This window comes from Nerophis ophidion, linkage group LG17, assembly GCF_033978795.1.
Source record: "Nerophis ophidion isolate RoL-2023_Sa linkage group LG17, RoL_Noph_v1.0, whole genome shotgun sequence".
NCBI lineage: Eukaryota > Metazoa > Chordata > Actinopteri > Syngnathiformes > Syngnathidae > Nerophis > Nerophis ophidion.
The window spans coordinates 42,365,036-42,379,344 of record NC_084627.1 but is presented as its reverse complement, the minus strand read 5'-3'; the positions used below and the strand labels follow the sequence as shown (position 1 = coordinate 42,379,344).

General features: G+C 42.4%; 1 protein-coding gene across 1 annotated transcript in view; it reads right to left on the bottom strand.

Annotated features, from left to right (window-relative positions):
- Positions 1 to 4,267: 4,267 nt before the first annotated feature.
- Positions 4,268 to 14,309, bottom strand: part of smad2 (SMAD family member 2) — a 182,588-nt gene continuing 172,546 nt past the window's right edge. Inside the window, exons 11-12 of the mRNA XM_061876989.1 lie at positions 9,320 to 9,390; positions 4,268 to 5,826 (exon numbers count right to left, since the gene is read on the bottom strand). Of these exons, the coding sequence (XP_061732973.1) occupies positions 9,369 to 9,390 (22 nt within the window). The 3' untranslated portion in view covers positions 4,268 to 5,826; positions 9,320 to 9,368. The remainder of the gene's footprint in view (positions 5,827 to 9,319; positions 9,391 to 14,309) is intronic.

The following is a 14,309-nucleotide window of genomic DNA, read 5'->3' as shown; positions in this document are numbered from 1 at the left end:
TTTTCTCTAGTGACTCAAAGCGCTTTACATAGTGAAACCCAATATCTAAGTTACATTTAAACCAGTGTGGGTGGCACTGGGAGCAGGTGGGTAAAGTGTCTTGCCCAAGGACACAACGGCAGTGACTAGGATGGCGGAAGCGGGAATCGAACCTGCAACCCTCAAGTTGCTGGCACGGCCGCTCTACCAACCGAGCTATGTCGCCCCATGAAATGTGTTTGTCATTCTTGTTTGGTGTGGGTTCACAGTGAGGCGCATATTTGCAACACTGTTAAAGTTGTTTACACGGCCACCTTCAGTGTGACCTGTATGGCTGTTGACCAAGTATGCGTTGCATTCACTTGTGTGTGTGTATGCAAGCCACTCATGTTATGTGACTTGGCCGGCACGCTGTTTGTATGGAGGAAAAGCGGACTTGACAATAGGTTGTAGAGGACACTAAAGACACGCCCCCTGTGTTGTTGTCCTGGTGGGAATCGGGATATTTTCGGGAGGGGCACTGAACTTCGGGAGTCTCAAGGGAAAATCGGGAGGGTTGGCAAGTAGGAGTATTAGAGGTGAATGCGGTGTTACAGCAGCACCGCCGCTGTATAATACCGGCGGGCCAGCTTTAATGTTAATTTATTATTGCCTCAAGGGCCAAATGAAATTTTCTTTTAACAACACTCAATAAACATTTGGAAACTGAAGAAACTAATTGTTGAAGCTTTGAAAGTTGAATTCTTTCCCATTCTTGTTTTATGTAGAGCTTCGGTCGTTCAACAGTCCGGGGTCTCCGCTGTCGTATTTTAAGCTTCATAATGCGCCACACATTTTCGATGGGAGACAGGTCTGGACTGCAGGCGGGCCAGGAAAGTACCCGCACTCATTTTTTATGAAGCCACGCTGTTGTAACATGTGCTGAATGTGGCTTGGCATTGTCTTGCTGAAATAAGCAGGGGCGTCCATGAAAAAGACGGCGCTTAGATGGCAGCATATGTTGCTCCAAAAGTTGTATGTACCTTTCAACATTAATGGTGCCTTCACGGATGTGTAAGTTACCCATGCCTTGGACACTAATGCATCCCCATACCATCACAGATGCTGGCTTTTAAACAGTCTGGATGGTTTGCTTCCCATTTGGTCCGGATGACACAATGTCGAATATTTCCAAAAACAATTTGAAATGTGGACTCGTCAGACCGGGCTTCACGGTGGCAGAGGGGTTAGTGCGTCTGCCTCACAATAAGAAGTTCATGCAGTCCTGGGTTCAAATCCAGGCTCGGGATCTTTCTGTGTGGAGTTTGCATGTTCTCCCCGTGAATGCGTGGGTTCCTGCCGGGTACTCCGGCTTCCTCCCACTTCCAAAGACATGCACCTGGGGATAAGTTGATTGGCAACACAAAATTGGCCCTAGTGTTTGATTGTGAGTGTGAATGTTGCCCGTCTATCTGTGTTGGCCCTGCGATGAGGCGGCGACTTGTCCAGGGTGTACCCCGCCTTCCACCCGATTGTAGCTGAGATAGGCGCTAGCGCCCCCCGCGACCCCAAAAGGGAATAAGCGGTAAAAAATGGATGGATGGATGGACTCGTCAGACCGCAGAACACTTTTCCACTTTGCATCAGTCCATCTTAGATGATCTCAGGCACAGAGAAACCAGCAGAGTTTCTGGATGTTGTTGATAAATGGCTTTCGCTTTGCATAGCAGAGCTTTACCTTGCACTTACAGATGTAGCGCCAAACTTTATTTAGTGACAGTGGTTTTCTGAAGTTTTCCTGAGCCCATGTGGTGATATCCTTTCGAGATTGATGTCAGTTTTTGATACGAAGTTCACGGTCATTCAATGTTGGTTTCCAGCCATGCCGCTTACATGGAGTGATTTTTCCAGATTCTCTGAACCTTTTGATGACATTATGGAGCGTAGATGTTGAAATCCCAAAATTTCTTGCAATTGCACTCTGAGAAACGTTGTTCTTAAGCTGTTTGACTATTTGCTCACGCAGTTGTGGACAAAGGGGTGTACCTCGCCCCATCCTTTCTTGTGAAAGACTGAGCCTTTTTTGGGAAGCTGCTTTTATACACAATTAGCCTGCACACCTGTGGGATGTTCCAAATAAGTGTTTGATGAGCATTCCTCAACTTTATCAGTATTTATTGCCACCTTTCCCAACTTCTTTGTCACGTGTTGCTGGCATCAAATTCTAAAGTTAATGATTATTTGCACAAAAAAATAAATGTTTATCAGTTTGAGCATCAAATATGTTGTCTATGTAGCATATTCCACTGAATATGATTTGCAAATCATTGTATTCCGTTGATATTTACAGCTAACACAATTTCCCAACTCATATGGAATCTGGGTTTGTAGTCATTGGCGTTTGAACTCACGACCTACCCATCTCAGGGCGGCCACTGAGTAGTGAGCTTGTAAGTGGAGGTTACGCTCTGCATGCTTTATAATAATAAATACAATAAAGTAGCCGTGGCGGTGGTCCATTAAAATTACAGTAATTGAACTTCCTGCACGTCCATCACCTGTGGAGCCGGCAGTGCCTACAATTAACAGCTGACTCATTCTCTCAGACCGCACTAATCCTCACACACACACACACACGTGTGTGTACACTCTCCGCGCAGCAGCAAATATCTGAGAGCTAAATCTCCTCCCAACATTGTCTAATTACTTGCAACAACATGGTAGCTGATTAACATGTAATTGCTGCTCTGCACACAGTCCGTCCCTCTCCCCTCGTTAGGGTTATTACCGACTATAATTACCGCTAATGTGCAGAGAGCAAGATGCACATCGGATGTACACAAACATGCAAGGTGCAACATCTCGTCAAGAGAATAGTTAAGCTTGTTTGTTTTTTTTGGGTGGGGGGGTGGACTTAGTGACTGATGCATAAAGCAATAAAAGAGAAATTTAGGCAAGTAAATTAATTTTCTTGATGTTTCCTCATTTAAGAAATTCTCCTCGCAGGAGCCAAAAGCCAGTAATGGCCTTTACGTGTCATCTCATTCCCACACCTGACATTATGATCCCAGGAGTGCGGCCCACAACTTGTTCAAACTCCAACTGCCTTCTTTTTCATTCAATATTTGGATGGTGACTCCAAAATAAAGCGACATGTTATGTTAGAAAAAGTATTTCACGGGCGAACTGCATTTTCCATCCATTCATCCATCTTCTTCCGCTTATCCGAGGTCAGGTCACGGGGGCAGCAGCCTAAGCAAGGAAACCCCGACTTCCCTCTCCCCAGCCACTTCGTCCAGCTCTTCCCGGGGGATCCCGAGGCGTTCCCAAACCAGCCAAGAGACATAGTCTTCCCAACGTGTCCTGGGTCTTCCCCATGGCCTCCTACTGGTTGGACGTGCCCTAAACACCTCGGGTGGCATCCTGACCAGATGCCCGAACCACCTCATCTGGCTCCTCTCCATGTAGAGGAGCAGCGGCTTTACTTTGAACTCCTCCCGGATGAACTGCATTTTACTCTGGAATTTTGCCCATCATCCAAAATCCCTGTGTGAGACGAGACCACATTTTCCCTCTTCTTATTAGAAACAACTGCTAGTAAGAGGCGGCTAACAATGCAGGGTATGGCTTTCATCTACTCCAACTACTAAGTGCTGCTTCATAGCTGTAGTGACTTTGTTATTGTTAGAGCTAACGCCAAGGAACTACTTTTCTGGGGTCGTGACGCATTGTAGTAGTCAGCTACTAGCTATCTTAAACTGCTAATAACTATAGTTGCCACTCACCATAAAATAAAAAGCTATGACAATTGCTGGGCAGGGTGATACCAGATTTGTTCTTTCGTGGATGCGGTCAAGCAAGAACACAGCGTACGGTAAGAAATGAAGATTCATTAAGAAGTAAAACAGATTAAGAAACAGAAAGACTTGTACTAGGCAGAAAAAAACAGAAGCGCTAGCATGGGAGCTAGGGAAATAGCCGAAAAACTTGCTCAAGGGCGCAAAAAGGCAAAACAAAAACTTCTAGCATGAGAGCTAGGGATAAACTAGGCGTAGCGCGAAAGCTAGCGAGTAGAAAACAAAGAATAGCAGTCGTCACTTTTTGCGTGTAAGCAAATTACTGTCCGAGAGTGAATGAACAAAAAGGGCTGGCTTAAATAAGGATGGTGATTAGCAAAACAGGTGTGCGTCTGGAAACCACAGCAGGTGAAAATTATACTTTATTATGGAAACAGACTAAAACAGGAACTAAGGATGTCAAACAACAGAATATGATACAAACACGTAACACAACTAGAACATAGAATGATTCGGGCAACGGATCATAACAAAAGTTGCTATAAAAGATTGTAGCACAAAGCCCGGAAGTTGGCCAGCTTTGAAATGCCATACCAGACCAACTAGATACTGCTGTAAATAGCTCTCTGCCAATAAAATGCAGCATAATATATCGCAACATTGCAAGGAAGTTTTTTATTTTAATTTTTTTTTCTGAGGAGTGTGGGTTATTGAGAATTCATCAATTCTGAAAGATACAACCATCCCACAGTCAGGTTTGCCCCTGACAGTTTGTTTGTGTTTTAGTTTTTCCTGTGTTTGTGTAGTATTTCTTGTCTTTAGTTCCTGTCAGCGCTCTTATTTTGTCTGTCTCCTGTCTTTCTCCCTGAGTGCTGTGTCCCCTCATCTGCGGCTGATTGGCACCTGGCCACACCTGGTGTCAATCAGCCCGATCCTATTTATACCTGTCTTCCTATCCAGTCAGTGCTGGATTATTATCGATGTCACTTCCGTATTGTCGCTCCTGTCGTGTCGTTTCGTGTCGTGTCATTGCAGCGTAGCGGTAAGCTATATTTCGGTATCTGTTTGTCGCTTAATGCCTTTTGTTCCCTGCTTCCGCCTTGTTTTCATTCTACAAGTAACAACTTTTATTTTCCTGCTCGCTACCCGCTAGCTTCCACGCTAGACCCTTTTGTTTTTGCTAGCTTCCATGGTAAGCTCCTTTTGTTTTGTAGCTCCCATGCTAGCTCTTTTAGTTTTGTTGTACCCCTTTTGTTTGTTCTTGCTTAGTGTTTTAGTGGTAAATAAAATGATGTTTTCTCATTCAATGCCTGCCTCCTTATCTGCATCTTTGGGTTCATCACAAACTTTCTCTGACACCCACCCAGTCGGCCTCCCAGTGAGAGCGGACGTTGTAAGTCGCTCTGTTTATCTTCTTATTTGAAACGCCGAGCAACAGCAATATCGCTCCGAGGCTCTCACGAAGTCTCAACACACAAAATAGTCGAAATGCACTCTGAGAAATCAAAAAAGTTGCAAAAAAGTTGTTCAACAGTCTCCTTTATGATATTTTAGCCTTCATATTGCACCACACATTTTCAATATCTGGACTACAGGCAGGCCAGTCTAGTACCCGCACTCTTTTACTACAAAGCCATGCTGTTGTAACATGTGGCTTGGCATCGTCTTGCTGAAATAAGCAGGGGCGCCCATGATAACGTTGCTTGCATGGCAACATATGTTGCTCCAAAACCTGTATGTACCTTTCAGAATTAATGGTGCCTTCACAGATGTGAAGGCACTAATACACCCCCATACCATCACACATGCTGCCTTTTACACTTTGACCCTAAAACAGTCCAGATGGTTCTTTTCCTCTTTGGTCCAGAGGACACGACGTCCACAATTTGAAATGTGGACTTGTCACACCACAGAAAACTTTTCCACTTTGCATCAGTCCAACTTAGATGAGCTTGGGCCCACCGAAGTGTTTCTGGGTGTTGTTGGTACATGGCGTTGGCTTTGCATAGTGGACTTTTTGTCAGGGTGTGTTGGTGACAAACCCCAAGATGCAGAGAAGGCGAGCTTGGTGCTGGAAAACATAATTTAATGTCCAAAAATTTAAAAATAAAGAAGAAACACAAACCAGGAACAAAAAAACTGGAAGCAGGGAACAGGAACCAGCAAACAGGAACTAGGAACAAAAATACAGCACGCTGCAAACAGCTACAGGTTCAACGACAAGCATTAATTACAATAATCCTGTTACGCTTATATATAAATATATATATAGTTCAAGGGTGGACCCCGAGATGCAGAGAATGGAGGCAAGGTTAGCGATAGTGACAAAATAAAATATTTAATACGTCAAAATGGTAACTAAGGAAGATGGGGCAAACGTGCACACCATGGGAAATATAACAAAGGTAGTCTCTCTCAGAGGCTGGCAGGGAAAAGGCCAGGACACATACAGCGTGGCAAAACTAGTCCTCAAAACAAGGAGGCTAGAAAAAAACAAAAACACAAAGAGGTCAAAATACACGAATATACGAGAGCAACATACCAGGGGAGCTGAATATGAGAAGAACATGTCAGAGCGGAGTTCAGGAACAACAGTCGGCAGGGACCAGCTGGCGGTGAAGCGCTTAAATACTACCGGGACATGATTGGCAGCAGGTGTGTCTAGTTGAGGGAAAATAGACTGGGGAAAAAAAACTGACAAACCAGATGAGGAGGCAGGGAGAATACAACAAACACAACAAATCCAGCACTGACTGGAGGAGAAAGCAGGTCTAAATAGTGTCTGGCTGATTGACGCCAGGTGTGGCCAGGTGCCAATCAGCCGCAGCTGAGGGGACACAGCACAGCAGGAAGCAAAGACAAACGCAGAGGAAAAACTAAAACATAGCCAAACTGTTAGGGACAAGCCTGACCGTTTTAACTTGCACTTACAGATGTAGTCCTTGTTTGTGAATGAGTGAGCATTTCATGGAAGCTGCTTTTATAGTCAATCATGGCAGACACCTGCTACCAATTTAGCCTGTCCACCTGTGGGATGTTCCAAATAAGTCTGTGATGAGCATTCTTCACCTTTCTCAGTCTTTTTTGCCACTCGTGCCAGCTTTTTTCGGAATATGTTGCAGGCATCCATTTCCAAATGAGCTAATATTTGCAAAAATAACAACTTTTTAACGTTTAGTATTTTGTCTTTGCAGTTTATTCAATTGAATATAAGTTGAAAAGGATTTGTTGTATTCTCTTTTTATTGAGCATTTACACAACGTGACAATTTCATTGGTTTAGGGTTTTGTCAGGACTTGGACTGTGACTTGGATTGTTTTTCGGATGCAAAGGAAAGTTGGCACGAGCGAGACGTGAATGTAAGTACATATTTATTTATTACTAACACTAAAAAACTACACCAAAAGGCAAACAAAAGGCGCGTACAATGGCGGTACAAAACTAGACTATGAATACAGACAAAGTACAAAAGCAAAACTAAAACAAACCAAAAACTTACGTGGCATGGATAGAATGTTTAAACAGCATGGCTTGGCATGATATGAAAAGTCGCCAGGCTGACTTCCTGGCAACTTCCGGTTTAAATAATAGACATTATAATTACAAACAGGTGTGAGACATGAGGACATGAAAACTAATGAGTTGCTATGGAAATAAGAAAAACAAGGAGGTGCAGGAACAAGAAGTGAATGTCCAAAAAACAAAAACAAACATGACCATATACGTGACAGGTTTTGTATATTACATACAGTAAATACTTACAACATGCATACAAAACAATGTTGGAGGTTTTCGGATGATTTTTTTTTTGGGGGCTTTAAAGACGGCGTAGACTGTATGCCTATTACCTGCATTGTTAGCTGCCTCGCGCTAGTCGTTTTTTTACTATTCAAAATGCACAGAAAAGGGAAAGTTGTGTCCTATGGAGGAGCGTAACAAAAACACAATGCCGTGACAGTAAAAACTCCAACGTGTTGTTTGGATAATGAAGCAACGCCCGAAAAACAAATTATTATAAAAATGTGTTTTTGGGGGGAAATGCTTTAAGTCTCGCATGTCATCAACGCAGATCACATCCCAAATTGTTTTGATACCCTGCAGGGGAGCTGATAAGCAGTAACATATGTTTGCAGCATTTGTTATCCCTCCACTAAAAGCCAAAAGGGGAATTAGAAGTGCTTGTCTGTTTATTAAAGGCCTACTGAAACCCACTACTACCGACCACGCAGTCTGATAGTTTATATATCAATGATGAAATATTAACATTGCAACACATGCCAATACGGCCGCTTTAGTTGACTAAATTACAATTTTGAACTTCCCGCGGAGTTTCTTGTTGAAAACTTCGCGGAATGATGACCGTCGTTTGTGACATTATTGGTTGGAGGGGACATACTAGCTCAGCACCACTTACAGCTAAAAGTCGTCTCTTTTCATCGCATAATTACACGGTAATTTGGACATCTGTGTTGCTGAATCTTTTGCAATTTGTTCAATTAATAATGGAGACGTCAAAGAAGAATGCCGTTGGTGGAAAGCGGTGTATTGCAGCGGCCTTTAGCAACCGAAACACAGCTGTTGTTTTTTTGTTTGTTGTGAAGCTTTAACACAGAGCGGTCAAGCGAACATGTTTCTCTACGTCAACCAGCATGTTTTTGGATGGGAAAATTGTGATATATATATCTTACCGGAGACTTCAGTTGATTATTTGTCCTCCTGCAGCAGCTGTCAAAAAAGACAGCTGTGAGTTTGGCTCCTCGGCTTCTCTCTGAGACAATGGCGTGTTCACCGCAGCCATCCGACTTTGAGGTATGTCTTTACAATCTCACAAAAACACTATTAAAACAATACGCAGATAAGGGATCTACCAGAATTATCCTAGTAAATGTGTCTAATTACATCTGAAACGCTCACACTGCTGCCGCCCGGAGCCGTTGCTTAGTCCTTCACTATCAATATCCTCATCCACAAATCTTTCATCCTCGCTCAAATTAATGGGGAAATTGTCGCTTTCTCTGTCCGAATTGCTCTTACTGCTGGTGGCTCAAATGATAAACAATGCCTTTAAAGGCCTACTGAAACCCACTACTACCGACCACGGAGTCTGATAGTTTATACATCAATGATGAAATATTAACATTGCAACACATGCCAATACGGAACTTTTAGTTTACTAAATTGCAATTTTAAATTTCCCGTGAGTTTCTTGTTGAAAACGTCGCGGAATGATGACGTGCACGCGTGACATCATGGACTGTAAGGAAATATTAGCGCTGTGCACAGACACAGATAAAAGCCGTCTGCTTTAACCGCATAATTACACAGTATTTTGGACATCCGTGTTGCTGAATCTTTTGCAATTTGTTCAATTAATAATGGAGAAGTCAAAGTAGAAAGATGGAGTTGGGAAGCTTTAGCCACACAAACACACGGTGTTTCCTTGTTTAAAATTCCCGGAAGTGAAGCTTTACTATGGATCAGAGCGGTCAAGTGAACATGGATCCCGACCAAATGTCAACCAGCAGTTTTCGGTGAGAAAATTGTGGTAAAAAGTCGCCACTTACCGGAGATCAGCTCAGGTTGTGCCGTCCATACAGCTGACGTCGACTTCCATCAGAGACTGGCCTCAACACACCTGTGGACACACCCTTCCGACAATCAGGTACTATTAAACTCACTAAAACACTAGCAACATAATAGAAAGATAAGGGATTTCCCAGAATTATCCTAGTAAATGTGTCTAAAAACATCTGAATCCGTCCCAATGCAATCGCGTTTTTTTTTTTTTATTAGATTTTTTTTTTTTTTTTTTTTCTAGTCCATTGCTATCAATATCCTGAAATACGAATCTTTCATCCTCGCTCAAATTAATGGGGAAATTGTCGTTTTCTCGGTCCAAATAGCTTTTTTTGTGTCAAGCTGGGACTTGGTCTTGGTTTGTGTCCCCTAGGTGCAAAGCAAAAGGAGTGAAAACGGCGCGAAGGTAAAGACATCTTTATTTTAACACTAAAACTAAAAACAGGAACCAACAAAAAGCGCGCACAATGGCGGTACAAAAAACCGGGCTATGAAACAAAAGACTAGCACAAAGGCTATAAACTACAAACATGAAACAAAAACACTTGCACAGTGGCATGAATAACAACAACTTACGTGGACAAAATGGACAGCATTGCAAGGCATGAAGCAGATAATTGAGGGCGTGAATGAGGTGAAGATCCCAGAATGATGAACATAAAGAAAATTACTTAAATACTGGCTGTGATAATCAGGAACTGGTGTGGGACTGAGGGCAGGGGCGTGACAAGGTGGGAACTAATGCATTGGCATGGAAACAAACAAAACCAGGAAGTGAAAAAAACATGACTAAATGTCCAAAAACTAAACATAGCATGACCAAAACCAAAACATAATTTACAGGCGTGACATTTTGTTGGAGGCTCCCATTAAAAACAATGTGAGGATGTGAGGAGCCATCAACGGGTGATGTCATCGTCTGCGACTTCCGGTAAAGGAAGGGCTTTTCTGTTAGCACCAAAAGTTGCAAAACTTTATCATGGATGTTCTCTACTAAATCCTTTCAGCAAAAATATGGCAATATTGCAAAATGATCAAGTATGACACATAGAATGGACCTGCTATCCCCGTTTGAATAAGAAAATCTCATTTCAGCAGGCCTTTAATGAAACCCACTACTACCGACCACGCAGTCTGATAGTTTATATATCAATGATGAAATATTAACATTGCAACACATGCCAATACGGCCTTTTTAGTTTACTAAAATGCAATTTTAAATTTCCCCGGGAGTTTCTTGTTGAAAACGTCGCGGAATGATGACGTGCACGCGTGACATCATGGACTGTAAGGAAATACTAGCGCTGCGCACACACACACAGCTAAAAGTCGTCCGCATTCACCGCATAATTACACAGTATTCTGGACATCTGTGTTGCTGAATCTTTTGCAATTTGTTCAATTAATAATGGAGAAGTCAAAGTAGAAAGATGGAGTTGGAAGCTTTAGTCGCACAAATACACGGTGATTCCTTGTTTAAAATTCCCTGGAGGTGAAGCTTTACTATGGATCAGAGCGGTCAAGTGAACATGGATCCCGACCAAATGTCAACCAGCAGTTTTCGGTGAGAAAATTGTGGTAAAAAGTCGCCACTTACCGGAGATCAGCTGAGCTTGTGCCGTCCATACAGGTGCCGTCGACTTCCCTCAGACACTGGCGTCAACACACCCGTGGACACACCCCTCCGCCAATCAGGTACTATTAAACTCACTAAAACACTAGCAACACAATAGAAAGATAAGGGATTTCCCAGAATTACCCTAGTAAATGTGTCTAAAAACATCTGAATCCGTCCCAATGCAATCGCGTTTTTTTTTTTTTATTTGATTTTTTTTATTTTTTTTATTCTAGTCCTGAAACACGAATCTTTCATCCTCGCTCAAATTAATGGGGAATTTGTCATTTTCTTGGTCCAAATAGTTCTTTTTGTTGGAGGCTCCCATTAAAAACAATGTGAGGACGTGAGAACCCATCAACGGGTGATGTCATCGTCTGCGACTTCCGGTACAGGCAAGGCTTTTTTATTAGCGACCAAAAGTTGCGAACTTTATCGTGGATGTTCTCTACTAAATCCTTTCAGCCAAAAAATGGCAATATCCCGAAATGATCAAGTATGACACACAGAATGGACCTGCTATCCCCGTTTAAAGAAGAAAATCTCATTTCAGTAGGCCTTTAACTTTTACACTTCCTGTGACTCCAGTGGACTATAAGTCGTCACGTTTACTAATTTACTTTAGGAAAAAGAAAAAAAACGGCGTGCAAAGAAAAAAGAGAGGTGCGTGTGATTTAAAAGTCTGCAACAGCGGGCAATGTTGCTAATGAAAAGGAGTATATCTCTGAAAGGACGGACAATAGCGAGTGCAACTTTTCTCCGGCTAAAAGGCCCTGGCGTGGATGTAAATCCAGCTTAATCTTAACTCTCCAACTAAACTTGCTGTGGAGGAAAGCTCGGAGCGCAAAGCTCCTTTTAACTTCATAATCACTTTCTCCTCCCGCCGGGGGATAATGCTACTACTTGGGGGAGATTTAACCCACGTCTGTCTCCGTCCTCCCCCGACCATCTCTCTTCCTCCGGACCATTAGTGATATTGCCGGCCCGCAAGACCTCCGCGCTAAGTCACTTAATCAAAAGCAATGGCTTGAAAATGGTGTTTGGCCTCTTACGTCTGATTCATTCCTGCGGACCGGAGACGGAGAGAAGGCCGGGGGGAAATAAATGGAGAGCGAGACGGATAAGAAAGGAAGTGAGCGAGTGTCGATGGCGAGGAGAGCGGAGAGAGGACATTAGGCCATGTGTTATCAGCTAAGCAGCAACATGAAGACCATCAGTGGCTTCTCTGGCCCTCTGGGGGAGAGAAGGCCTCCGTTCTTTCAACCACCTCTTGCTGCAACACACCACGTATTAAAGGCCTACTGAAATGAGATTTTCTAATTCAAACGGGGATAGCAGGTCCATTCTATGTGCGATATTGCCATGTTTTTGCTGAAAGGATTTAGTAGAGAACATCGACGATAAAGTTTGCAACTTTTGGTAGCTAATAAAAAAGCCTTGCCTTTACCGGAAGTAGCAGACGATGTGCGCGTGACGTCACCGGTGTGAGGGCTCCTCACATCCTCACATTGTTTATAATGTGAGCCACCAGCAGCAAGAGCAATTTGGCGATTTCCCCATTAATTTGAGCGAGGATGAAAGATTTATGGATGAGGAAAGTTAGAGTGAAGCACTAGAAAAAAATAAAATAAAAAAAATTTAAAAAGGCGAATGCAGTGGGAGTGATTCAGATGTTATTAGACACATTTACTAGGATAATTCTGAAAAATGTCTTATCTGCTTATTGTGTTAATAGTGTTTTAGCGAGATTATAAAGTCAAACCTGAAAGTCGGAGGGGTGCGGTGACCGCCAGTGTCTCCGAGAGAATTAAGCCAAAGGAAGAGCTGAGATGACAGCTGCTGCAGGAGGACGCTAACTCCGCACAAGTCTCCAGTAAGAGCCGACTTAATATTACAATGTTCTCATCCAAAAACTTGCTGGTAGAGAAACATGTTCGCTAAAGCTTCACAAAAAAACAAAGAAACACCGGCAGTGTTTCGGTTGCTAAAGGCAGCTGCAATCCACCGCTTTCCACCAACAGCATTCTTCTTTGACGTCTCCATTATTAATTGAACAAATCACAAAAGATTCAGCAACACAGATGTCCAAATTACTGTGTAATTATGCGATGAAAAGAGACGACTTTTAGCCGTAAGTGGTGCTGGCTAATATGTCCGCTCCAACCAATAACGTCGCAAACACGCGTCATTCTGCGACGTTTTCAACAGGAAACTCCGCGGGAAATTTAAAATTGTAATTTAGTAAACTAAAAAGGCCGTATTGGCATGTGTTGAAATGTTAATATTTCATCATTGATATATAAACTATCAGACTGCGAGGTCGGTAGTAGTGGGTTTTAGTAGGCCTTTAAGTAAAACAAGTTCGAAACTAGAATATCAAGTGTTGCAAAGCTGTGTCATCAACACTCACAAGTATGAAACCGCTTTTTCAAAGTCATCATTACTTATTTCAAACATGAAATAAATAAAAAAAATCATGACTTTGACACATTGTGTCTGATAATTAAAACAGATGACAGCCAAATGGACTTTGCTGTTGTATTTTCAAAGAAACAAGAGGAAAGAGGTACTGATATAGTAGTACAGTTGGCACAGTACAGTAAACTGACAGTTGATATCTAAACATTTAGCATGTGGTGTTTCAAACTATTTTGAACAGAAAGAGTTTATGCACTTTCAGGTAAATTATTCAAAATCACAATTTATATACCAAAATGGATACATGGATGATACAGCAGAGGATTGGGAGAATGTCATGTTGTCAGATGAAACCAAAATAGAACTTTTTGCTATAAACTCAACTTGTCGTGTTTGAAGGTAGAAGAATACTGACTTGCATCCCAAGAACACCAGACCTACTGTGAAGCATGGGGGTGGAAACATCATGCTTTGGGGCTGTTTTTCTGCTAAGGGGACAGGACGATTGATCCGTGTTAAGGAAAGAATGAATGGGGCCATGTATCGTGAGATTTTGAGCCAAAACCTCCTTCCATCAAATAGATCTTTGAATGGTTGACCAAATACTTATTTTCCACCACAATTTACAAATAAAATATTTAAAAATCCTACAAAGTGAATTCCTGGATTTTTTTTTTCACATTCTGTCTCTCACAGTTGAAGTGTACCTATGATGAAAATTACAGACCTCTGTCATCATTTTAAGTGGGAGAACTTGCACAATCGGTGGCAGACTAAATATTTTTTTGCCCCACTGTATCTTACTGGAGACATCAGTGGATTATGTGTCATCCTGCAATAGCTGTCAAAAAAGGCAGCTGTGAGCTTGGCTCCCCCCTTCTCTCTGAGACACTGGCGTGTTCACCGCAGCCATCGGACATCGAGGTATGTCTTTACAATCTCAC